Below are 26532 nucleotides of genomic sequence, written 5' to 3' on the forward strand. Positions count from 1 at the left end.
CTTTTTGACCCAAAGTGTTGATGTTTTTTTTTTTACCGAAAAGGTATTTATGAATGGGAATCAAAGTGTGTTGAATCGGTTTTCAACCAGTGGTTTTAACCCGCCGAGGCCTGGTTCCTGATAATTTACCTCGACTTCGTCTCGGTAAAATTATCAAGAACCAGGCCTCGTTGGGATTAAACCACTAGTTGAAAATCTCTTCACAACACATTGATTCCCTTATTAATATTAAGCTTGTGAACTTTGACAAAGCTTCGACTTGATAACGTAGCTTTGAAATTGCTAACAGCTCTTTCTAAAAGTGTGACTGCATTTTCTGCAGGTACCAAGTCTCACCATAGAACAGTGTTAATTTTGTATTTGGTGATTATTCAGGGAAACAATGGGAGGTTCCAGTCCCCTTTGATGTACCTTTTGTTGATGACATGAAACTTCATCTTAGGTAAGTATTTCTCGTAAAGTTAAATATGGTAAATGATTCAGCATAATAATAAAAGCTGTGTTAAACTTAAAGGAGCACGTTGCCTTGGATCGGTCGAGTTGGTCTTTGAAAAGCGTTTGTAACCGTTTGTTATAAAATGCATATGATTAGAAAGATATTTTAAAAAGGACAATATAATGATCCACACAAGTATCACTCGAAATTGCGTGGTTTTCCTTTTACCTCGTCGACTAATACGGTCGGCCATTTATGGGAGTCAAATTTTGAATGGCCGACCTTGTTAGTTCGCAAAGTTAAAGGAAAACCACGCAATTCCGAGGCAAATTTGTGTGGAACTTTCTACTTTTAAATCACCTTTCTAACCATATGCATTTTACAAACGGTTACAAACGCTTTTCAAAGACCAACTCGACCGATTCAATGCAACGTGTTCCTTTAAGCTATTTTTGATTGTACTGACTGTAAGTGACGTGGCCTTGCCTCTAAAATCTCGTATGTTTTGCACCAGAAACGAGTTTTGCACACTATACATGAATAGCAATTTTTCATTGTAATCAATTGAAGGTTCAGCGTTGAAAAGACAAGAACTCAACTTCTTGTCAGCATGAGCGTGGGTTTCTGCCCTGAGAGTGGGGACGCAGAGTGCCTGGAATTCCTCGATGTGCTTCAAGATTCCGCTGTACCACTTCCCATCTACAACCCTGATGGCACATTCACTTGGCCAGAAAGTAGGTCACATTAAATCATGATTCTAATACACTCTCGAACGTTTGTCTCAGTGGTGTAAAGCATTTATGAAACTGTTGCTGTTTGAACGAAACAATAGGCCTAGTTGTGAGATACATTTCGTAAAATAGTATGAATTGAACCCATAGGAGAGATGCAAGCTTTCTTAAACTCATCTCACATCTCTTCAAGACGATATCCCCTTTCTCAAGGGTTGACTTTCAGTAAGTCGAGAAAATTTACTCTCAAATGAAACATAGTTGCAGGATATTTTCGAAAATAGTATTGTATCTCGTCCGGAAGATACCACTTTTCCCAATTTCCCTAAGTAGTTTTCTATTACGCTTTATCTTCTCCAACTCGCCATCGATTTCCGTATTCAGTAATACTGGGACGCGTTGACTTGGGTCGGGTGAGCTGGTCTATGAAAAGCGTTTGGAAACATTTGTAAAATGCAAATGGATATAAAGTTGTTTTAAAAGTAGAATATAACGATCCACACAAATATGCCTCGAAAATGCACAGCTTCTTTATGCGTTGTGATCTAACACGGCACGCAAATGTGTAGTATAGAGTCCACACTTTTACACTTCACAAAATGGCCAACCGTGTAGTACGCGAAGTGTCTATTTAACGTGTCCCTTTAACTATTGATAAAACAGAACTGCTGAAGCTGTTTGTTTCTGTAATCCTCTTTTAGTTGACGTCGAGGAGTATTTCAGCCGTGGCAAGTTGAAGAAGTTTGTCAAAAAAACTGGAGAGGAGTTTCTTCGGGCAGGAACAGATGCAGCGATTGATTATGTTCTGAGAGAGATTGGCTTGGACAGAGTATGTTTTGTACTGCTTTCATATGTCTTCATAAATTCCTTGTGTTATGGGTTCAGATGTTTTTACCACCCTCAACCCTGCCAATGAAATTTTCTGCTTATTTGGGGCAAGAGAATAGTAGAACCTTCATGCATAATCATCATCATCCTTCGTCCTTGGACGGAATAGTAGAATCAGATTTGATGAAGTGGTGTCAGGTTGCTTTGTCCCTCATTAGTTGTTGGGTCTCGTTTGGACTGAGATTTGTGTATTTGGTGATGGTTCTGTGTAGCTCATTTTCCTCCTGCCGCAGTTTGGATGTCCGCCAACATTACAGGAACACTTGTGCTTGGTTTTGCCAAATTTGAATAATAGGAAACCTGTGCATCTTTCTTTTCCCCGTTTGTTAAAACAGAAACTTCTGGATGGAAAAGAACCTCGTCCAACACCAGCCAGTTTGAGCGACCCTCAGCTCATCGGTGCACTTGAAGGCAGGAATCTGAAAACAACAGGAAGTAGAGCTGAGAAAGAAAATAGGCTCTCTCGGGATGAACGTAGTAAGTTTGAAAAAGATGCAACCTTTCACAAGAGGGTTAATCACTTTTGTTGGTAACAGGTCTTCATGGGAGAAATTAAAGTTAGGTCAGATGTTTTTTTTTTTTTTTTTTTTTTTTGGGGGGTATACATTTTAACATATTTTTCTCCACGCAGGTTGTGAAACATTTACTCTACCAGCATTCTCCGGAAAGGTCGCCGAGATTGCCTACTGCTCAATCAGTGAGAACTGCCTCCGTATTGACTGCTGTCTAGAACTGAACATCAAAGTTTTAAAGTTCAAGTTCAGCCGCTCCTTCGAAGCATTCATTGACGTCAATGCGTGTGATTTCTCGATTACAATTGCCTTTCAGCATTTGCGGTACACCAAGTTGCTGTTGAGTTACGATTGGGGTGAGTGTTTATAAAAAGTACTGAGTAAAGTAGCTTTAGAGAAAATGTTTAGATTTGGATCAAGTGCAGCCATTTTTTCTTTATCAAGAAGATCATCACTGAAGGATGGAACACATTGTTGTGTAACTTGCTCGGTGGCCGGACACAGTCATTGTTATATTAGCTAAAATGACAGCAGAGGCAAACAAAAAGAGGTACCAATAGGCCGAGCCATCAGAAGAACTAAATTTTCAAAGTGTAACATTGGTATAATTTGGGTAAGCAATGTTGTTATAAAGGATTTGAGGCATTGCATGGTGAGGTATCAATATTTGGTTTGCGGTAACACCATGCGTGTATCTACTTGCCAGGTAGAGTTTGTTCTTAGTCTTTCTTTAGTCAACTACCGCGGAGTAGATTTATCGGACGTTCGGGAGACTTCTCAGTTCTTGCTCTAGCTTGCTGTAGTCATCGTCAGGTGACTAAAGCTAGCTAGTCGAAACGTTGAGACCAATTCAGAAACTGACTCAGTGACAGTGCATGTAATTACAATCCTTTAAAGATGCTATGTCAGATTTTTGGCCGATTTGACCCCAAAATGTTGATTTTAAATTCAAAAGGTATTTTGTTGGGGGTCGAGAAAGTTACAAGCTTTCATTTGAGCGATTGCTCGAAAAAGTCCGCCAATCATTAGTGAAATAAAGTGCTCAAAATTAGTTTTTGTCGAGATCCCGACAATATATCACATGACCAATTCTTATGTGTTTTATAAGAAACGTTGTAAATTTGTTTCATGGTTCCTGACCATTAAAAGTTAAAGGTTAAACTTGTTTCGTAAGAGCGGGTGATACTCTTTGAAATACCATTCACTCAAAAAAAAAACCCTGTTTTTTTATAGTTTGGGGCCAAAACTCTGACATAGCATCTTTAACCTAAAGTAGTAGAGAGAATTGATATAAGTACATACAGGGGCATTGCTTGGTAACATACAGCACAGGATAGATTGAGATGGAGAAGTGATAAAGAGGCTTTCCTCCTGCAGTGGAGTGAAACAGAATAGACGATGAGTAGTCCCAGCCAATTTTGTATTCCTTCCGCCCGGGTACTAGTCACAAAGCAGGACAGTTCGTTTGAGAAGCCTCCCGAACATCTGATAAATCTACTCCGCGTTTTCTTTTTTAATATAATAAAGAAAAACAGTTCGCTAGGAACACACTCTACCTGGCAAGTAGATACACATTTAGGGTGCTACCGCAAAACCAAAAATTAATATACAATGATATTGTGTTTTCTTTCAGGCGATGTGAAGCAACAGCAGATCGGACCATTTACACTGAGATACACAATCGATAAACTGGATGATGCAAAGCAGCTCAAGATTGACTTCGGAGCATCGGTTTGCCCCATCAACGGGGAGGAGTGCATCTTTGACATTGACATCATTCAGGACTACAGAGTGCCGATTCCATTCTGCAACTCCGACTTTTCACTTTCTCTGCCAGGTATGCATATAACTTTAATTATGGCATTATTGGTAAGGGTTCCCTACTTAATAAAAGTTTAACATTGTACCATGAGTTAAGAACCGAGTTTTAGGCGAAACAATGAAACCGTAAAATCCTAATAAATAAGTACCTGCAAACAAAATTTGCTATAAATCTAAATTCAAACACAAAAAAACCTTATATAGAATTACCAGACTAGTCAAAAGTGAGTTGAAATTAACAACTTTCATATTTGTTTCTTTTTTAATTGATATTGAGCCCAAAAAAATTTCTATCAGGTGCTTACAATTGTTTTGATTTTGTGTTTGTTTTGATACGCAGGGAAGAATAGCCTGACTGATTTTATTACTCAAGTTGGTCGAAATGCCGGTCAGCAAGCCATCAACATTCTCCTACAGTTTATTGGTCTGAGAGATAAGATTGACGATGGACCCTGTGCCTCCACAACTCAGGATGGTATGAACAAACAATCAAGTTTTCCATTTAAGGGTGGTTTTAAACACAATGTGCCAATTTTCTACGTAAGTTCACGTATTAGTTATGTATTTGTTTCTTTGGTTTTCTCCTTTTTCAACATTTTGTTCACAGTTTCCTTTCTATAGTTGAAAAGAAAGTTTAATGGTTCCTGAGCTTATATCTGTGTTCATTGTAAACCTTGCATTTGCATTTACGAATATTTTCAGTATTGCAACTTGCAATACAACTTATAAATGAATCAAAAAAGTACTTCTTAAATATTATTAGAATTATTTTTTTATAAAATAAAAACATAACGAAAAAATATATAACATAAACAAATAAATACTTTGTTTTGAACCAGTCTCATTCAATACTCGTTATTTTTTCAGTGTGCACTGACGTAACTCTCCCTCGTCTTCCAAGCACATTGACCTGTGACCTTTACGATCGCTGCCTCGGTGTGCGATGCTGTGTTGATCTGGATCTTCAAATCACTGTGTTATCAAGTAATGTATGGCTGGAACTTGATCCATGCGAGTTTTCACTATCCATGGGATTTGGAAAGTGGTCCATAACCTTCAAGATATTCGACTACCACTGGGGTGAGTATTTTGTAGCTAGTCATTATTATCAACAGATCAGTACAGGGGTTCTCTTCAGGGGGTTTATGCAAAGTTGAGTTGGGTGCATACAGATGCAAGTTTTGGCAAGGTTTAATTAAAGAGAAACCACTCAGAGAAATAATATCAAGTGAACAATACATGACTGACAATTAGAGAGAAAATAACATTGTTGGTAATTTGACCTTGGTATTGCAACTATTTGTATTAAGACGTGGTTTCTCTATGATACAAATTGACTCAAATAATGCCATTTCGAAACTAAGATGAATGGATAAACAAAGTATATCATTCGTTTATTATTGTTATCAGGCACCCAAGAGGAGCTAAAGATCGGCAAGGCCTTGACCCTGATTTACACCATCAACAAATTGACCGAAGACAAGGTGTTTGTGTTGGACCTGGCTCTGTCTCTTTGTCTTCCCGATTCGAGTTGTGATATAGCGCCCTCTATTGACATCTTGAAAGGAACGCGTGTACCTATTCCGTTATGCAATGAGAACGCAACATTCGCCCTTCCAGGTATGCAAATAAAGAGATGAATAGGTTTTTTAAGCTTAACTGTGAAATTGTTCCGCCCCAACTTGAGCTGCAGTCTCTACATAATTGGGATATCCCTCAGACTTCAGACCAATCAAAATAAACCCAGCTACGGTAGCTTTTAGTCACTGCATTTATCCAATGATTTCATTGTATCCAATGGATTCACTGGATCTGAGGTTCAGGCACCTGCCTTTATCCTTGCGGTTAAAGACAGGGGCCCAGTATACATAAGGGTATGATTCAGCTAGTGAGGATCAACCTAAGATATGGTAAACTGGTTCTTCAAACTTGGAATCTCTGTTAAGAAAATCTTAACACTTTGTGTTAATATTGATAATACATGTATTGTAGTTTATGCAAAAATAGAAGACAAAAAACACTTCAGTAAAAGATTAAACAACAGGCTCGTTAAAATGGAAATGTTGTCCATTTTTGTTTTACCATCACTAGGTCGTTTCGCACTATGATCACGAGGGTCTACATACTAGATGTGACTCAGAATGTTTCATCATCCTTAGCAAAGACAATTTTTATATCTTCATAGGATATGAAGACACCGGACACTACTGGTTTTTGTCAAAGACTAGTCTCCATAGTTGCTGTATCTCAACATAGGCATAAAATAACAAACCTGTGAAAATTTGAGTTCAGTTGATCGTCGAAGTTGCAAGATATTAATGAAAGAAAAAACACCCTTGTCGCACCATGGTCACACGAAGTTGTGTGCATTCAGATACTTTATGATTTCAAGACCTCAAATTCTAAATCTAAGGTCTCGAAATCAAATTCGTGAAAAATTACTTCTTTCTCGAAAACTACGTAACTTCAGAGCGAGCTGTTTCTCACAATGTTTTATACTATCAACCTCTCCCCATTACTCGTAATCAAGAAAGATTTTATGGTAATAATTAATTTGAGTAATTACCAATAGTGTCCTCTGACTTTAAAGACACTGGAAACTGTTAGTAACCCTTCAAAATAGTTGTTCGCTCTATAAAAGTTTGTTCTGGGTTTAATGATGCATATATCAAATGTAAACAGGTGATGGGACTGTGTCAGACTTCGTGAAGATGATGGGACAGAATGTAGCCGAGTCGGGTATCGATGCTGTGCTCACCGCTCTTGGCCTGTCAGTAAGTAAACCAGACTAAATGGTACAAGGAGACAATTTCCGTAGAAAAAATTTAATACCTTGTTATTTCAATTCATTTTCAATTCAATTCAATTCAATTCATTAAGGTTTATTAAAAAAAATCACAAAATACACGACAGAAGTTAAAAAGACTTAAATTGGCGTGTTTACATTCATTACTGTCAACAATGACAATAAACAAAAAAAAAACTGACTTAAAAGAAGAGAAGAAACGCTCCAGGCATGAATGCACAAAAAAGATAAAAATTGGACTAAACTTGGTAAACATTCGATAAAACTGATAATTCATTATTATTAAAAATTACACAAGACAACAAACTCTGACTTAACAAGGAGAAGAAACTGAAGGCATGAATGCACAAATTTAAAAAATTTGATCAAATTTGATAAACATTTGATAAAACTTAACCCAACTGTTAGAGATACTTGTTGATCAAGCCACAAATTGTGTAACTTTCAATTCAATTAGAATAATTTTAGTGTCAAGTAAAAAGACAACAAGAACAATTATTTACATATCTAAACATTGATGGAAGCTCCAAAACAGCTAAGAAAAAAACCCAGTTAAAATGGTAGAAATAGATTTACACCAACAATTTCACAGCGAGAAAAACAAATATGTAATGAGTATTTTAAAATAACCGTCACAAATAAATAAAGGCCTTCAAACTTTATAACAATCTAAACAAACTGAAGTTCAACCAAACCAAACCAGCAAAGACAGTTTAACCATTTAACTGACATATTACTCCGCCCATATCGCTGCATTGACCCCATTTCCATTGATTAGAACAAACAATTTAAATCTTATTGGAATGCAGAGTAAGCTCATACATCTCGTTTTCACGTACTATTTATTTGTAGAAGTTCATTGGTCAGGAGCCATGTGTTCGCCCGCAGGTCACACAGAATGGATGGCATAAAGGTAGGTTTGTGGAAAGTGAAAAGAGTCACCTTTAACGTTGATTTAAGATTCAAGTAAAATGGAAGCAAATTTTCTTAATTTTACACATGGTTTTGTTCACAAGTTGTAGATTTGGGATATCATCTACTAAACCTCATTACATTTCTGCAGTTTGTCCTAGAGATGTCAGACTTCCACATTTACCAAGACACCTCATCTGCACTCTTCCAGAGAAGTGCATGGGGTTCGATTGCTGTTTCGAGCTTCCAATTCCTGGACTGACCCCAATCAGCACCAATGTCTCCTTCATATTTGATCCTTGTAACTATAAGTTGTCACTCTGTCTGGGAAGCTGGAGTAAAGACCTACACATCCTCTCCTATCAGTGGGGTCAACAAGAAGAGGTCACCATTGGCAAGGCAGTGTCTTTCAGGTAATCAGTGTAGAAATAACGAAAGATATTTAAATGTTTCAGATATTAGTTTTTATTTGCTTACAATCAAACGTTAATTTGGTCCAATTTCCTCACAGTCTAACCATTGACAAGGTCGAGGAATCCTTCCAGATCAACTTGGATATGACCTTCTGCCTGGACGGTGACTGCACTCCAATCCCGATCCTCAGTGATGCCATCATCCCCATACCATTCTGTAATCCCAATGCCACCTTTGAGCTTCCTGGTGATGGAAGCTTTGCTGCACTAGCAAAGGACCTCGGAGGCAACGTCGGCGAGTTGGCGATCCAGGCTGGTCTACGTAAACTTGGAATTCAGGTTGGTGAATTAAATCAATGGACAGTGCTAACACAGTACTTTCCCAAGCTCTGTCAAAAACGAATCACAGGCATATTACTTTGGTGGGATTGAAACCTAAGTCAATTTGTGTTTTGGTTGGACGTGGTGTCCGCATTTTGTTTTGGGGACGACGGTAGTCCTCAATACTATTGGTAATTGTCAAAGACTAGCCTTCACAGTTAGTGTATCTCAACATATACATAACATAACAAACCTGTGAAAATTTGAGCTCAATCGGTCATCGAGATTGCGAGATAATAATGAAATAAAAAAACACCCTGTCACAAAAAGTTGTGTGCGTTTAGATGGTTGATTTCGAGACCTCAAGTTCTAAATCTTTGGTCTCAAAATCAAGTTCGTGGAAAATTACTTCTTTCTCGAAAACTATGGCACTTCAGAGGGAGCCGTTTTTCACAATGTATTGTACTATCAACCTCTCCCCATTACTCGTCACCAAGAAAGGTTTTATGCTAATAATTATTTTGAGTAACTACCAATAGTGGCCACTGCCTTTAAGCTGTGGCATAAATCAAGCTTAGTTTGTTATGTTTAGGCTATAATGTGTCCGAGTATAACGCATTTTATCGAAAAAGCGATGAAATTCTTTATACTCGGCATATTACTCCCTGTTGGTGTTAGCTCGCATGAGTCACGGGGAGACTTGTTATCCAGTCTAGGTTTTTCCCTATTAACACGATGCCATGTCGTGTGTGTGGTATTATGTATGGTAGTGTTGGGTATTCAGCAACCAATGGGAGCGTTGCTTATATAAGTTTGTGTTGGTTTGGTTTACATGGTTGACTTATTAGGATTGGTGTTGCAATTGAGTGGCTGAACGTTTGGCGGGAGCATAATTATTGTCACTTTGTCACAGCTCAATTTTGGAGTAACCGAGATTGCCTGGTAGCTAGGGGTAATTCGAATTCTATATTTAGCAGCGGGTACCGCAACTTAACTAAACTCAAAACTTATCTTAAGCAGCTTACCAAATTGTTTTGAAATTGTCATCAAGTTCGTCAATTTGTGGAACTGTTTAATCTTCAGGAATTTGCCATTAATCAGCAGTGTGACCTGACGATACTTGCTCGCGCCGAAAACAGTAAGTTATTTTTCTTCTTGAGATTACAGGTTTCTAAGCGATCATTATAAACAATAACAGTACATGGGCTCTTTTCTTAAGTTTACTCCTTTTATATATTTCCCTCACAACTTAAATATTAGGTATTATTTTAATAGGTGTTAAATTTGCATCGGGGATAGGCCCCAAAGAATGTTAATGTTGGTTTTACTCACCGATGTGTGCTAGCACTGCCGTCGATTTCACAAAACTCTTCCTAACTTAAGACTATTTACAGGACTTAGGACGAGTCCCAACCCTGCACGGTAGCATGCAGACCTTAAGATTAATCCTAACTCGAGATAAGACGAGTCCTAACTCTTTGTGAACTCGACCCCTGTATACTTAGTACTTTCCCGAGTTCTTTGAACAAAAACACAGGCATAAACTCGGGTGTGATTCGAACCGACGAGCTTTCATGGAGGTATTATTATATAAATAAAGCAATCTTACGTTTTTTCAACTACATCTGATATGTCTAATTCACTTTACTACAAGTTTATGTAGACACAAAATTTGTTTTCTTCTTAAATTAACAAGCCGTTCCGTCTTTCAACCCAATAGAATGCCCACTGATGAATAAACCACCTTCAACGAACATACTGACCTGCACAGTAGACGACCAGTGTCTTGGTATCCATTGCTGCGCCTCCTTGGATCTTATCTTCACTCGACTATCTACCACAGCTTGGGCCGTTCTAGACCCTTGCGAATTCGAGCTGTCTGTTGGTTTTGGATCTTGGACTAAAAGCTTGACTCTCTTCGAATATGACTGGGGTGTGGAAAAAACAGTTGACATTAGTGATGCTGTTCATTTAGAGTAAGTCAAAACTGCCTAATTAGAGATATTTAGATTTCTCACCTCTCCAAATCGAGTTTTAAGAAAATTCGTCAAACCTATGTGTTGTCAAACCCTTCGAAATAGTACCTGCAATTATGATGCGAAACTTTGAGCTGGAATAGCTTCCTCTGAAATTAATAACATTGGCTAGAAGATCAGCCATGCGGATGACTTTGAGTGCAGATCGTTTGCCAGAAACTAGAAATAAACGGACTGTCTAAAACGTGAGATATTGATCAAACTTTCAGAACTGGCTCTCATACTTTGTCATTTTTTTTCTCGTATAAACCAGGTTCACAGTTGACAAGCTGACAGCGCAGAAAGAATTCCTGATCGACCTCTCGGTGTCCCTGTGCATAGATGGCACCTGCACACCGATCAACCTGTTACAGGGAGCCCATGTACCCATCCCGATCTGTAACACAAATGCTACCTTCTCCCTACCAGGCGACGGTTCAATCGCTGGGTACCTGGACACTTTAGCAGGGGAAATAACTGATGTAGCTGTGGACTTGGTGCTTGACACTCTGGGGCTGAAGGTGACTTTAACCACTTTGTACAATCATAACTTTGTAATGGGCCAAGAGACATTTATAATACAACAACAATACTAATCAGATTTCAATGCCAACATTCAAACTGTAGAGAAAACATACATTTATATTTAAATTATTTTCTTTTTATAGAATTTCATACAAACGGACTCATGTGGTCTTCCTCCAGCAACTAGTGATGACGGCAAGTGTTAATGTTTTTTTCTAAATAAATGACAAACTGTTGCATATTTATAAATCCCATAACTCGTCAGAACAAACTCTTAACCGCATTTTTGAAAGTACATTTTAACACTAAGTGTCATCCTTACCAATAAAGCTACGTTCTATCTCCCGAAATCATTAGGTTGTCCAGTTCAGTTTCCCACTGGCCGACCCACAGTTTCCTGCCGTATAAACAGCCATTGCACAAGTCTGCACTGCTGTCTCAATTTAGACCTCAAAGTAACCCAGCTCAGCTCTAAGGCTTGGCTGGATATCGACCCTTGTGACTTCAAACTATCAATAGGAATGGGGATGTGGTACTTCAACATCTCACTGTTCTCGTATGAGTGGGGGAAGATGGAAAGATTCTCTATTGGACGAGCGATAAATGTGGAGTAAGTTTGTCAAAATAAGAGGAGTTTGATTATTAATTTTACCAACATCTGTCTTAGAAGCAGAAGCCTTAAAATTTGTTGAACACTAGCAATTGACAAGGAGGATTTCCAAAATATAATGCATTTTGTTTTAAGAAATTGGTCAAACAGTGAAGAAAATTAGCCATTTGGTTTTCCACCTGTTTTTGTGACTTAAATGACAGCTTCACGGTAACGTTCAAAAACAAATTGTCGGGTGATTGGGTCGCAACAACTGTTTTTGTTTTTATAAGAACTGATGTTGGCCGTGTGCCTTAAAACAGTTTGCCTTTCTTTTTTTTCCTTTTAGAAACGAGGTTTGCTTAATGCTCACTCATTATTACTGAATATTCTCACTGAAATCAGATTTTCCATTGAAAAACTGGATGCCTTAAAGGAGTACGAGATCGATCTTGCATTCTCTCTCCAAGTCGATGACGAGACTACGGACTTCCCCCTCATGGAGGCAAAGAGAATCCCTATTCCTATCTGTAACAACAACTTCTCCTTGGCTCTACCTGGTGACGGGTCTGTACGGGGATTCTTAGAGGAGCTTGGAGACACTGTGGGACAGTCGGCAATTGATTTGGTTTTGAGAAAGTTGAATTTATATGTGAGTTAAAACAAACAAATTTGTTACAACTTTCACCATTGTATCAATTCGAACGTTCAGTAAGATGTTTTAAGTGATTTTACTCTTGATTTTGTTTTTGCTTTCAATTTGCAAATTTTTCCAGGATGTTGTAATTGGGGGATCGTGTGAAATACCATCAGAATCGGCAAACAATGCACTAGGTAAAGTTTACTTATTAAGTATAACCAAAGTTAACTACCTTGGTTGAATTGACAAACAAGCACCAATACTATTTTGTTTAACTATTATTTGTTATGCAACAAAGAACATTCAAAGACTACAAATAATATCACAATTTTTCATCACTCATCACTCGGTGTTTTCTGACTTTCTATCTCCTGTCCACGATTTCAGCTTGCCCAATGATCTCCCTCCCCACCTTGGCGAACATCATCCAGTGTTCAATCGATGACCACTGTCTTGGCATTCAGTGCTGTGTAAACTTGAACTTTATCATCACCACACTCATGCTCCATGCTAGGATCAAAGTGGACCCATGTCACTTCCAGCTTCATGTGAACTTTGAAAGATGGGAACGTAACTTTACTCTGTTCAGTTACACTTGGGGAAAAGTGGAAAGGGAACCAATCGGTGATGTTGTGACTTTAAGGTGGGTAGGGACATTTTCATAATCTCTTTTAAATCAGATCACTGTTACAGTTGAATTAAAGAATGAACTAACAAGTAAATTTCAGTTCAGTTGATACTTTTTATGACATGTTGTCAATTTGTTTTGTAGCTATTCAGTTGATAAGCTAACGGAGAAGAAGGTATTTTCTGTTACACTTGATGTTGAACTGTGCATTGACAACGCATGCGTGACAACCTCCATCTTGGATCATGTCTGGGTCCCAATACCCATCTGTAATATCAACGCTGTTACATTCACCCTGCCAGGTGATGGTACGGTAGCTGGATTTATCAAGGACCTCGGAGGTCGTATTGGAGATTCAGCAGTTGACTTAGTTCTGGAGAAATATGGATTGAATGTAAGAATACTTTTGCTTTCGTTCATCTCGGTCAAAGTTTCCTTTCCAAGACAGTTACTTCTCCAAAACCATGATCAAACATTGGGGAAGCAACAAACAAGAAAAGCCCCTCTCTAATATTCGATACAGCTCTGCTGTGCCCTGATCAAGCTACGGCCAGATGCATGTCAAAGTCGTTCTCCATGTTTTGGGTTGAAAATCTATAAAATAAAAGCTGACACAAACATTCTAAATTAAAGAAGTTATCTTCTTGAATACCTCAACAACAAAACAATTTAAAAGAGGCGCAACCTCCAAAAGGTGTGGCCTGCTAGCAGGAAATAAAAGCATTTACTGATAACAAATGAATTATTGTTTTAGCAATTTCTCCAGATTGAACAGTGCGAGAGAGGAACACCGTACACCTTAAAAAGCAGTAAGTGTTCTTCAATATTATACGTATGTTTAATTTCATAATGACTTTTAAACGTATATTTGGCTTGAAATAACACAATGCGTGTGTGTCTACTTGCCAGGTAAAGTTTGTTCTTTGGAGAACTGTCTTGATATATTCTTCTACGCTGAGTAGATTTTTTTCGTACTTTTTTTTTTCAGGAGAATTTTTAAAAGTTTTCAATTCGGTTATGAATAGTAAAATCTGTGCAATGCCATTACGCTTTCCTTCTGAAGGTTGTCCAGGGGTCGACCTCGAACAACTTCCTGATTTCCTCTCATGTTCCCTCACCGAGTCCTGTCTTGGCATTACATGCTGTCTGGAGATGGACTTTAAGATCGTGACACGTACAGTCAATGCATGGCTCATCTTGGATCCCTGCAACTTCAACCTGTCCATCGGCTTTGGGAACTGGGAGCAAAGTATCACCTTATTCCACTATGCTATGGGTGACTACAGGGAGGAAGTTATTAACAGTGTGCTGAGTGTAAGGTAACTTTCACAAAACCTGTATACAATCAAACATGGTTGTAGACTCTATACTCGGGGAGGGGGATTTTGGACTGTATGGTCAACCCTTGAGTATAAATTGACCTTGGTTTCGAATACAAAAAAATGCTCTCAAAATCAACTCCGTCTTCTATTAACAGTTTCGATTTATGTTTCTGCTTGTTTTCTGTTTGAGAAGAACATGTATATTTTCTACAAACACGTGTTTTTTTCTTTATCTTTAACAAAGGTGGCGTGTCGACAAGTTAACTGTAGAGAAGCAGTTTGAGTTGTATTTACAGCTGGTCTTCTGTTTGGATGGGTCATGTAACACTGTGACTGTGTTTGAGGGTAGCCGTATTCTGATACCGCTGTGTAACACTGAAGATTCATTTGTTCTTCCCGGTTAGTGTTTTTATTTAATCTGGTGTCAAAGTATAAAGAACACATTGGCTATAATAAACATAGTTTTACCGTACTACTTTTATCCATTTTGTATAATCTCCACTTGTTAATGTAAGCCTTAAAGGCAGTGGACACTATTGGTAACTGTCAAAGACTAGCCTTCACAGTTGGTGTATCTCAACATAAGCATAAAATAACAAACATGTGAAAATTTGAGCTCAATCGGTCAACGAAGTTGCGAGTTAATAATGAAAGAAAAATAACCATTGTCACACGGAGATGTGTGTGTTTGGATGGTTGGTTTCGAGACCTCAAGTTCTAAACTTGAGGTCTCGAAATCAAATTCGTGGAAATTTACTTCTTTCTCGAAAACTATGGCACCTCAGAGGGAGCCGTTTCTCACAATGTTTTATACCATCAACCTCTCGTCACCAAGAAAGGTTTTATGCCAATAATTATTATGAGTAATTACCAATAGTGTCCACTGCTTTTAAAGATCATGACAATTCAAGATATATTTCTCATGTCCTTTTTATTCAGGAGATGGCACAGTATCGGGATTTCTTGAATATCTTGGCGGCAATATCGGACAATTTGCTATCGATGCAGCAATCCGACACCTGAATCTAGGCAGCTTCCTATCAGGGAAGGCATGCTCTAATTACAGACAGGGTATGTTGAGGATTTATGTTAAAATAGAGTTGTATGAGAAATACTTTTAAAGGCACCGGGCACCTTTGGTAATTGTCAAAGACCAATCTCCTAACTTGGTGTATCTCAACATATGCATAAAATAACAAACCTGTGAAAAAATTTAACTCCATTGGTCGTCAGAGTTGCGAGAGAATAACGGGAAGACCACCCTTGTCGCACAAGCTGTGTGCTTTCAGATGCTTGATTTCGAAACCTCAACTGAGGTCTCAAATTCAGTTCAGATAATTCTTTTAGTTGGAAATTCTTTTTTTATAAGAAACTAAGTTACTTCAGAGGGAGTCTTTTCTTACAATGTAGCATACTATTAACAGCTATCCATTACTCGTTACCGAATCTAACAATTGTTTTGAGTAATTTCCAATAGTGTCGGTGCCCTTTTAAATCAAAGTAACAGGTGATAATAATTGGTATCAATTAAGACACAATTCCCTTTTTTTCAAAAACTAAGTCACAATGTATTTTACTTCCACGTTAATTTTTGTTATAACGATATAATGTGAAGGCATCATAATGATGTGGGAACTTTTGTTGAATGGAACACATGTTAGATATCCAGTGTTTTTGTAAATTTCCCTATGTGATATTCTCCCCCGAAAAGATGTTTGTTCAAGTGCAACTGGTATCCTTGGCGACTGCTCAATCGTTGGGGAATTCTGCACAGAGCTCAGATGTTGCCTCGACTTGGATCTGAAGATAGCTGATGTCTCGGCCTCAGCGTGGTTTAAGTTTGACCCCTGTGACCTCACCTTCACTTTAGGTCTGGAGACTTGGATGTTTCATGGATCGGTCTTTACATATGAGTGGGGTAAGACAATCAAATTATGACCATACTTTCAGATTCTATGTTCAACTTTCCCTTTCCAAGCTCTAATGTTTCTAACCAATTACTCTCTGCGCCAACTCTCTTTTCAAAAGGTAGAATATATTACAATACATTGTGTTTTTATCTAATGATTTCGTTGTGTTAATAGGTGGAGAGACAATGGTTTCAATTGCTCCTGGATTGAATCTTAAGTAAGTGTTGAAAAACTCTCTCTGTTAAAAAGATGCAGTGCTTGAATTTAAAACATCCGTTAGACATTTATTCATGAAAAAAAATGCATGTAATAACCTTTCTTAAAGATATTTCTCAAAGATCACTCTGGTTGTACATTATGATCTTGTGTCTCTGAGCCAAAAAATACGGACAAACAAATAAGAAACAAACATTGTTTTGTTATTTTTTTTCAAGTGTTTCTCCAAATTTACATAACCATCTTAATCGCTTTTAATTTTCACAACTTACAGATATTCAATCACCAAACTCGATGAGTCCATGGAGTTGCAAGTAGACCTGACTCTAGAGTTCTGCGTCGATGAACTTTGTACCGACATCGATATTGTGCAGACCATACCTATCCCACTTTGCAATCAAGACTTCAGCAGTTATACATTCTCGGGTAAGTTTGTATTCAGTTCACTCAAAAGTCAATTCACAAAATGACAATGAAGTTCATAACAAAATATCTTAAATAGAGCATTTGATTGATGTAGTGTAATGTTGTATAAAATGTATTAACCTTGCACTGTCAAACAACCATTCACCAACAAGCTGGAGTTGACGACCTCTGTTTTACTGGACACTATTGTTAACAGTTAAAATAAAAACTTACCAAGAAACGAGCACGTGAGCTTGTTCAAATTAACACATTTTCAAGCCAAGCAAGCATTACTGACACTTTAATACAGCACTGTTTTTTTTTACACTTTACAGTTTACAGATTTATTTTCTTTATTCCCAGTTGATGGTTTCCTACAAACAGTGTCCGGACAAATCGTACAGGGAGTAACTGAGTTACTCTTAAATCAACTAGGCATCGACCCTGACTTCTTCAATGGTGATCCGTGTGTACAACCGAAGAGTATCCAGTCTTACCGAAGTAATTTCTCATTGTAACTAACTTTGAAATTAGTTCTAACCAAAAGGACAATTATCAGATGTCCTTCATCTTATTGACAGTTCATGGGTTACTGTTAGGAAAATTGTAAATACCTTAATTTAGCCTGTATTTATAAAACTTTATCAGCAACGTTAAAAAATGCACGATACGAAAGTATAATCATGAGTAATTCCTGTTTCAGATTGTCCAAACATGCAGCTTCCTGGTAACCTCGACTCGAGTGTACAATGTGAAATCCTGGAGTCCTGTTTTGGAATAAAGTGCTGTCTTGACGTGAACCTCGGACCACTCAATCACAGCTTCAGTGCCTCAATGGTGGTTGACCCTTGCCTTGGTCAGCTGAAGCTGCAGTTTGGTAACTGGAAGTACAGTAAATCACTGTCACAGTTGGACATTGGTGTCGATAAGGAGGTCACCATCGGAAACTTTGTATCGCTCATGTAAGATTCTTTATTTTCTTCTTTGCAAAAAAAAGTTGTAAATCGTAATTTGCTTTTAATTTGTTAAAATCAAGTTATAGAACTTCAACAAATATCTTCATGCCTTTGAAGAAGGTCCGGTTTGTATCGAAAGCTAAGGCCATCTACCCTACTCATTATAATAAAGCCGCATGTATATATTGTTTTGCTTTATAGATTCAAGTTGGAACTTTTTGATGGTAATATATCATCAAGTCTGTATATGGATGTATGTGTGGGTGATGTCTGCACGGGTCGAATCGTTCTACTGGATGAATCAATATCTCCACTTCCTCAGTGCTATTCCAATGGATCGATCTCATGGAGAAAGTTACCGGGTAATTGTGTTCTTATAAAATAATCCCTTCTTCAACAGTGACAGTCAGACAGTATGATTAATAGAAATATTAACAGATGTTAAATTCGCATCTGGAATAAAGAACATTCACTGTGGTCAAAGCCATATACAACGATGTGTGTTAGCACCGTATACTCAGTACTCTACCGAGCTCTGTGCACAAAATAGCAGGCATTATCTTGCAATTTTAGAGCATTGTCATACCAACTAGACCACCGAGATTGCCTGGGCCCAAAAATTTGCTTAGCACCACAATTTCTTCCTTGATAAAAACAGGATAACCAACCAAATTGTCGTTTGTTGCATATTGCTTGTTACATGTATTCAGCTGTTGTTTGCTTATCCTGAAAATCACGTGGAAATTTTGTTGGTAATTTTGTTTTTATCAAGGCAACAAATGTCATGCTAAGCAAATTTTTGTGCTAAGCAGCGCTATGAAATTGGGCCCTGGTAGCTATGAAGCAGTTCAATTCTATGTTTTAGTAGCGGGTTCTGCTGTAGAGATGTTTCTTCAATTCGATGCACGCCCCTAAAACATTATTTATTTTGTATATTTAAGAACTGACTTCGATTTCACAACTTGGCAATTTTGAAATTGGATTAGACGTTCTTGCGCAAGCTTTGGGACTGCCAACACGTCTACTATCGGATTTGTCATGTGTTGTCTTTCATACGAGTGGCTTCACAGGTAAGCTTCAAACAACTGTTATGCGATATTTTGGAGAGAAATTAGTTTAAAGGAACACGTTGCCTTGGATCGGACGAGTTGGTCTTTGAAAACCGTTTGTTATAAAATGCATACGATTAGAAAGATATTTTAAAAGTAGAATATAATGATACACACAAGTATCACTCGAAATTGCGTGGTTTTCCTTTTACCTCGTCGACTAACACGGTCGGCCATTTATGTGAGTCAAATATTTGACCCTCATAAATGCCCGACCGTGTTAGTTCGCAAAGTAAAAGGAAAACCGCGCAATTTCGAGGCAAATTTGTGTGGATCATTGTATTGTACTTTTAAAACATCTTTCTAACCATATGCATTTTATAACAAACGGTTACAAACACTTTTCAAAGACCAACTCGACCGATCCAAGGCAACGTGTTCCTTTAATAATTATCTTTATTTTATTTATTAATTATTTTGATGTAATGCCACATAGGTTGGTCAATGTCTCGTTGTTGTTTATATAAAAATAGTTTAAGTATGTACGACTGTATCATAGAGTATACCACAAAAACCTCTTTATTTTGTTCAACCAAATTATATAAGCAGTGGACACTATTGGTAATAATAACTCAAAATATTTAAAAGCATAAAACCTTCCTTGATTACGAGTAACGGGAAGAGGTTAGGAGTATAAAACATTGTGAGAGACGTCTGTGCGGCACCATAATGTAGCCCGAGCCCTAAAGGTTCGGGCTACATCTAGGTACAAGTTTGGGGCTACATTTAGGTCCGGGCTACATTTAGGTACATGTTTGGGGCTACATTTAGGTCCGGGCTAAATTTAGGTACAGGCTAAATTTAGGTACATGTACATAAACAAAAGAGTTATTTTCCAAAGATTGATTTTAAAACATCAGATTTAGAATTTGAGTCTCGAAATCAAGCATCTGAAAACACACAACTACTTGTGACAAGGTTTTTTTTCTTTCGTTAATATCTCGCGACCGATTGAGCTAACATTTTCACAGGTTTGTTATTTTGTGCATATATTGAGATACACCAAGTGAGAAGACTGGTCTTTGACAATTACCAATAGTGTCCAGTGTCTTTAAGCTCCATGTAATAATATTATGATCGAGCACCCTTTTCCTGATTGCGATGGATTTGTGTATATATTAAACAGGTTGTTCACTGATTATAAAAAATACTTGTTACTTCATCAGCACATACACAAATTTTGTGTAGATTGTTAGATGATTGTTATTTTGTATCACCCTTGTTTTTTCGTTCCAGTGTGTCCCCATCTGCCTGTACTACCCGTTCTTCCATCAGGTGGAGTTTGCCAGTATGCTGATACATGCCTTGGGGTAGAGTGTTGTTTATCAGCAGACATAGGCAGCACGACTCAGACTTTACGGGCGTGGTTGACTGTAGACCCATGTGAACTGACTGCGAGTGTAGGCTTTGAAAACTGGAGTTTCAATATTACACTCTTAAGGTGAAGTTTCTGCATAAAAGATGTCACTTTTATCCCTTTCGTCTTAAAAGGTTTACTCTAAACGAAGCTACACACCATGTACAATAATAATTATTTGCAACGGCTGCTCACTTTTTATATCTCCTAGGAATAATCTCAAGTTAGGAGTAGTCCCAACTCTTTGTGAACTCCTTGTTTAATTGCTTTTCTTGTAGTTACAAGTGGGGCAAGCAGATCAGAGAATCACTAAGTGATGTTGTCTCGATTTCATTCACCATTGACAAGACATCAAACAATCGGAACTTTGTGCTGTCACTCTCTGTTAAATTCTGCATCGCTGAGTTATGTGCTCCTGACATTATCATCTTAGATGGCTTCGTGGCACCGATTCCTTTCTGTAATGCAACGGGGACTCTGGAGTGGCCTCAGGATCTTGGTGAGTTAAATATGTTCATTCGTCATTCCAAAACGGAAAACATTCTCGAAACTAAATCCGAAGGGATGCATTCATTTTCTTCTACAAACACAAGTTAGTTTCTTCCGTATAAACAGACAAACTACAACGTTCGAAATTGTTTAAGCTAGAAAGATTACAATCAGGGTTGGTGATAACACTTTTAATGGCAAAACATGAACTTGTTCATCTTTTGTGTTTCCAAGGTGGTAGTGTTACAGATTATGCGAGCAGTCTGGTGGTTAACCGCCTGGGTGTTAGCACAGATGTCCTTCTACCTCAGTCATGTAGTGGTCCACCAGAACAGATTACATCTACGATCTCAGGTAAACAATTCCTGCGAAAGACAAACTTGTCACCTTTTTTTGAAGCTTAAAATGTGGCCCTTTTCTCAGTGATGTTCAAAACAGCCTAAAGCTTAGCATTTAGTCAAGGCACACGACCCCAAATGCCACGCAAAAAATAACCGCACTAGTCTTGTTTTCGTGCGTGAGTGCCGCTGCCGCGTGCGCCTTGACTAATATAAAGGCTTCCTCAAGGTTTGCTTTGAAACCAATTTTCAAATAAATAAGCCCAACCGATGATTGCTGTTTGTGTTTATCTCAGGTTGTGGTTCGCTCTCCGTTCCGTCCTCCATTGCGTCTTATTGTTCTCTGGATGAATCGTGTCTCGGGGTTGGTTGCTGCTTGACCCTTGACCTGGACATAGTTCAAAGGTCATTCTCAGTGTGGGTGAAACTCGATGTATGTGCCGGTAGATTCACCTTTGGTTTTGAGGAATGGAGTCACAGTGAAGTGTTAAACATAGCAACATTGCAAAGTAAGTCAATCTAAATGTCTTTTTATTGCACTCTCAAAAAGATAAATACGAATAGTAAACTTGCAGGTACAACTATGTGTAAAATCTCTTTTGTAGGAGTGTTGGCTCTGAAAAAGCCGGTTTGGTCTCGACGTTTCGAACAGTATACTCTGCTCGTCTTCGGGAGAAACAAAGTTTGTCCGATTATGGCTAGTAGATAACTCCTTTAGCAAACACAATATAATTAATCACGTTAACTTTATGTTATGCGGGAAAAAATGCCAAGATCAAAGAACAACAAATTAAACAGAAAAGAAAACAAGAAAGTGTCAATAATCTCCCCGAGTAGGCCTTTTGCAGAAATATTCTAACTTATTTTGTTTTTATTTGCTTTATTTGAAGCATATTCCCAGGAGAAAAATATCGGAAACGTTAAAATCAGGTAGGTGATATTTTCTCGAAATAAAAAGGACCGTAAATAAATCTAATTTTAATTTCACTGTTTTTTGTTTGTTTAAGAATAATAGGCCTACTACTATATATCGAAGTCACCAAACATTCTATTGCTTTTTGGTTGCTTTCTCTAGATATAATATAGAGCGCCCCCATGAGTCCGTCTATGATGTTGACCTTGACCTCGCTGTGTGCTGGCAAGGGAGATGCACTGATCCCATTGTGGTTCTTCAAGACACGTTGTTCTCTGCTTCACAATGTGGCCAGGAAGGAAGCAGTAGCAGGAGGAGGAGAAGAAGTGTTGACGATCTGTACGTTCAAAATACCGTTTACCTGCTGCAGCTAGACGGACTGTACATTTGGAAACATTTTTGTTTTGTTGAGATGCAATATAGAGCGCCCCCATGAGTCCATCTGTGACGTTCAAAATATCTTTGTAATGGTTGTGGCTAAGTTTGTTGATTCGAGTATAAGGTTTTCAAGTATTACCGAGTTGCATATGTCGCTCAATTCTAAACAACCAGTTTTAAAACCACTTGCCTCACTTAAAATTCGATGCCCTACCAAGATGACATTATTTTAAAAGTGGTGCACCAACCCTTGATTACCTGACGTCTTAATTAGACTGTGTCACTGTGTAAAGGGTATCCAAAACATGAATCTTAAACCAAAATGCATTAATAATAATTATTGAATACATGTTATTGTCGACACAAAAGTCAGAATACATGTGGTTATTGTAATGTTGAGCTTTTAAAAGGCGCTAGACACTATTGGTAATTACTCAAAATAATTATTAGCATGAAACCTTGTAACGAGTAATGGGGAGAGATTAGTATAAAACATTGTGAAAAAAAGGCTCCCTCTGAAGTGACGTAGTTTTCGAGAAAGAAGTAATTTTCCACGAATTTGATTTCGAGACCTCGGAATTAGTTTTTGAGTTCTCGAAATCAAGCATCTGAAATCACACAACTTCGTGTGACAAGGGTGTTTTCTTCTTCCATTATTCTCTCGCAACTTCGACGACCAATGAGCTCAAATTTGCACAGGTTTGTTATTGTATGCATATGTTGAGATACACCAAGTAAGAAGACTGGTCTTTGACAATTACCAATAGTGTCCAGTGTCTTTAAATCAATATCAACAATGTCGGTTTTTTTCTTGTTGACGACCATTATTTTGTAAGTTGTATTAATTTAATCACCGTGTATATTTAGATATCCTGTACAAAGATGTTAAATTTGAAAACAAGGGAGTACATTTTGTTTCACCATATAGAACCAATGATACAGGAGAGAATGGGAGCATCTTGGAAGATTTCGTCGCCAGCCCAGCTGATAGGGTTATTCAATATTTCAGGAAAATTCTTCAGTCAGATTCGCCAACACTTCCATCAGAAGAGAACATTATGACGAGACTTCAGCCAGAAAAAGATGTACCGCCAAGTGAGTGTTCTTGGTTAGTTTTGTTTAAAGGCAGTGGACACTATTGGTAATTGTCAAAGACGAGCATTCATAGTTGGTGTATCTCAACATATGCATAAAATAACAAACCGGTGAAAATTTGAGCTCAATCGGTCATCAAAGTTGCGAGCTAATAATGAAAGAAGAAAACACCCTTGTCACACGAAGTTGTGTGCGTTTAGATGGTTGATTTCGAGACCTCGAGTTCTAAACTTGAGGTCTCGAAATCAAATTCGTGGAAAATTACTTCTTTCTCCAAAACTATGGCACTTCAGAGGGAGCTGTTTCTCACAATGTTTTATACCACCACCATTACTTGTCTCCCCATTACTTGTCACCAAGAAAGGTTTTATGCTAATAATTATTTTGAGTAATTACCAATAATGTCCAATGCCTTTATAGAATTTGGGTATTTTTTCATAGATTTACATTTAACTTACAGGGTTTGAAGATAATGATAGTGGAAAGCTTCCCTTCAAATATTACTTACTGAGGTAAGTTTTTGAGAAATTAGTCAAACAATGTCATGAAAATATATTTGCAAATGCTTAAAATAATTTTGGTCTCATGAGACCAAAATTATTTCCATGACATTGTTTTACTCATTTCCCCAAAACTACAGCACCTCAGCACGTAATTATTTCAGGTAAGCTTTCTACTATCATTATCTTTAAACTGTGTAAGTTTAGTGTAAATCTGTGGACATTTGTGTTTGTTTGTCCTACAAAAAGTACATACACCCTTTAAAGGGTCTATGTACTTTTTCCTAACAAAAAACACAATGTCCACAGATTTATATTAAACTTACACAGTTTGAAGATTATGATAGTAGAAAGCTTCCCTTGAAATTTTACTTACTGAGGTGCTGTAGTATTTTAGAAATGAGTAAAAGTATTAATTTTCGTCTCAGTTTTAGCATGGTCATGAGACCAAAATTATTTTGTGACTTGTTTTACTCATTTCTCAAAAACTAGACAACCTTAGTTAGTATTATTTGAAGGGAAGCTTTCCACTATCATTATCGTTAAACCCTGTATGTAAATCTGTTGACATTTTGAAAAAGTACCCGAATCCTTTAAATGAAAGAGTAGTTTGGTAACTTTGAATTATTATGCAGCTGAAGTTTCAGAGTAAGTTACAGGCTTTTTAAGATTACAAAATAAAAACGCACAAGTGTTGCAGTGCTACTTAGTGACAATATCTTCGCACATAATATTTAAGGCAGAATGTTTGGACATTGAATCGATGTTCAGCAATAAAATTCTTGGGAAAAGTCTCGTCGGACGTTGAAAAATGTTAAACCCTATCATGAAATCGCCACCAGCTTTCTCAGTGGATCCTTTGCATTTTATAATAGTATAATAATTTATTGGATTCCGACTGCTAAAGTAATCGATACGAAATTGAGTTTGAGTGAATTTACCAGCTTGTTTCTTCTTTTTTTCGTACCAGGGGTAGCTGGATCTGGTACTGAAAGTCGTCGAGCTTTGGGCACCTTGATATTTGGGAACGAGGACAATACGCCAGTTCCATCAAGAAAAAGGAGAGACTTATCCGTTGCAGTAACATCTGGTAAGTTAAAAATACAAACAAATTAAAATAGGGCGCTGTTCGCACAGCTGACATGTATTGAAAGTACTGCTCCTTGTTAAAGTACTTCCAGCTCCTTTTAACATTTTTAATAATTTTAAGTCTTTTGTGGCATGTGTGCTTTTAACATATATTTATATTTTAAAAATATTTATTGTTGTGTTTGTATTATTCAAATACAATTCGGCGTTTTGTTGTGACTTTTTAAATGTTCCGAGCAGTATGAATTAGTTTTAAGCTTCATAAATTAACTAAATGTTAATTGGCCAATATTTATTTTTGTTTGTATTTGTATGCGACAGGTGGGGCTAGTTTGTTTGACCTCAACTTGACCCCTGGAGCCGACTCGGGCGCCTGGCAGGGTGATACGATCATTGGCGGTGGACTAACATGTAAGCTTTCCATTCTTTCTTTTGTTTACCTTTTTTTTTACCTGTGGATCTTCAAAACTAAAAACTTTAATAAACTTGGCCCAATTTCAAAAAAAAATGTAAGCAGCCAGTTTTGGGTTAACGGAGCTGCCCTAAGCAAAATTTATATTTCCATTAAGCTGTTTACCGTAAGCATGAGTAAATGCTGGCTATTCCATTGTTAGCACATGAGTGACATGACAAAGCAAATCATGGTGAAATACGTTTTATGTTTTTTTTACACGCAATTTTCACTACATTAAGCACCTCATATTGCTTACCGGTTAACAGCTTTATACAATTGGGCCCTGGTCGTTATGCATTTTTTGCTGGTCCAACTTGTCCAAATATTTTTGGGGGGCACATGCGATGATAGGGGAAACTAGTATGCATATTGTAAATATTATTCCTTTCTTTTCAAATTTACAAAGTGAAAGGTCTTGATGCTCTCGGTAATCGGATTGCGAACATGACGATTGGGGAGCTAGAGGCAATGCTGGATCTGCAAAACATCGACCTTTTTACTGTCGTTCAACTCATGAAAGATCTGCGATCTCTTTATCGAACCTTTGTAAGTGTTCTCCGTTTTAAACCTTATTCTTGTTTAATCCTTCAAAATTTACCGGTCAGTTTCCTGAAGTGGTTTATTATTTGATATTTAATTTTAAAAATCACAGGTCTTAAAGACACTGGACACTATCGGTAATTGTCAAAGACTAGTCTTCACAGTTCAACATATCATGCATAATATAACAAACCTGTAAAAGTTTGAGCTCAATCGGTCGTCGA

At 37.6% G+C, this 26532-nt stretch overlaps 1 protein-coding gene across 3 annotated transcripts in view; it reads left to right on the plus strand.

Moving 5' to 3' along the window:
- Positions 1-26532, plus strand: part of LOC117298318 — a 106060-nt gene that overhangs the window by 35841 nt on the left and 43687 nt on the right. For all 3 annotated transcript variants that reach the window (XM_033781496.1, XM_033781498.1, XM_033781497.1), the window contains exons 32-74: positions 376-442; positions 1007-1170; positions 1869-1996; positions 2391-2532; positions 2687-2923; positions 4201-4404; positions 4729-4863; positions 5256-5468; positions 5799-6008; positions 7071-7162; positions 8047-8107; positions 8258-8519; positions 8618-8858; positions 9924-9978; positions 10561-10816; positions 11130-11376; positions 11524-11575; positions 11738-11990; positions 12375-12621; positions 12746-12803; positions 12997-13252; positions 13382-13631; positions 13992-14046; positions 14301-14556; positions 14804-14958; positions 15499-15630; positions 16271-16477; positions 16644-16686; positions 16960-17111; positions 17454-17591; positions 17794-18052; positions 18248-18408; positions 18988-19116; positions 20392-20596; positions 20791-21011; positions 21236-21355; positions 21636-21848; positions 22230-22269; positions 22415-22591; positions 23559-23725; positions 25196-25315; positions 25636-25725; positions 26175-26314. In XM_033781496.1, coding sequence (XP_033637387.1) covers positions 376-442; positions 1007-1170; positions 1869-1996; positions 2391-2532; positions 2687-2923; positions 4201-4404; positions 4729-4863; positions 5256-5468; positions 5799-6008; positions 7071-7162; positions 8047-8107; positions 8258-8519; positions 8618-8858; positions 9924-9978; positions 10561-10816; positions 11130-11376; positions 11524-11575; positions 11738-11990; positions 12375-12621; positions 12746-12803; positions 12997-13252; positions 13382-13631; positions 13992-14046; positions 14301-14556; positions 14804-14958; positions 15499-15630; positions 16271-16477; positions 16644-16686; positions 16960-17111; positions 17454-17591; positions 17794-18052; positions 18248-18408; positions 18988-19116; positions 20392-20596; positions 20791-21011; positions 21236-21355; positions 21636-21848; positions 22230-22269; positions 22415-22591; positions 23559-23725; positions 25196-25315; positions 25636-25725; positions 26175-26314 — 7010 coding nt within the window. The remainder of the gene's footprint in view (positions 1-375; positions 443-1006; positions 1171-1868; positions 1997-2390; positions 2533-2686; positions 2924-4200; positions 4405-4728; positions 4864-5255; positions 5469-5798; positions 6009-7070; positions 7163-8046; positions 8108-8257; positions 8520-8617; positions 8859-9923; positions 9979-10560; positions 10817-11129; positions 11377-11523; positions 11576-11737; positions 11991-12374; positions 12622-12745; positions 12804-12996; positions 13253-13381; positions 13632-13991; positions 14047-14300; positions 14557-14803; positions 14959-15498; positions 15631-16270; positions 16478-16643; positions 16687-16959; positions 17112-17453; positions 17592-17793; positions 18053-18247; positions 18409-18987; positions 19117-20391; positions 20597-20790; positions 21012-21235; positions 21356-21635; positions 21849-22229; positions 22270-22414; positions 22592-23558; positions 23726-25195; positions 25316-25635; positions 25726-26174; positions 26315-26532) is intronic.

The sequence above is a fragment of the Asterias rubens genome, chromosome 13, assembly GCF_902459465.1.
Source record: "Asterias rubens chromosome 13, eAstRub1.3, whole genome shotgun sequence".
Classification (NCBI taxonomy): Eukaryota; Metazoa; Echinodermata; class Asteroidea; order Forcipulatida; family Asteriidae; genus Asterias; species Asterias rubens.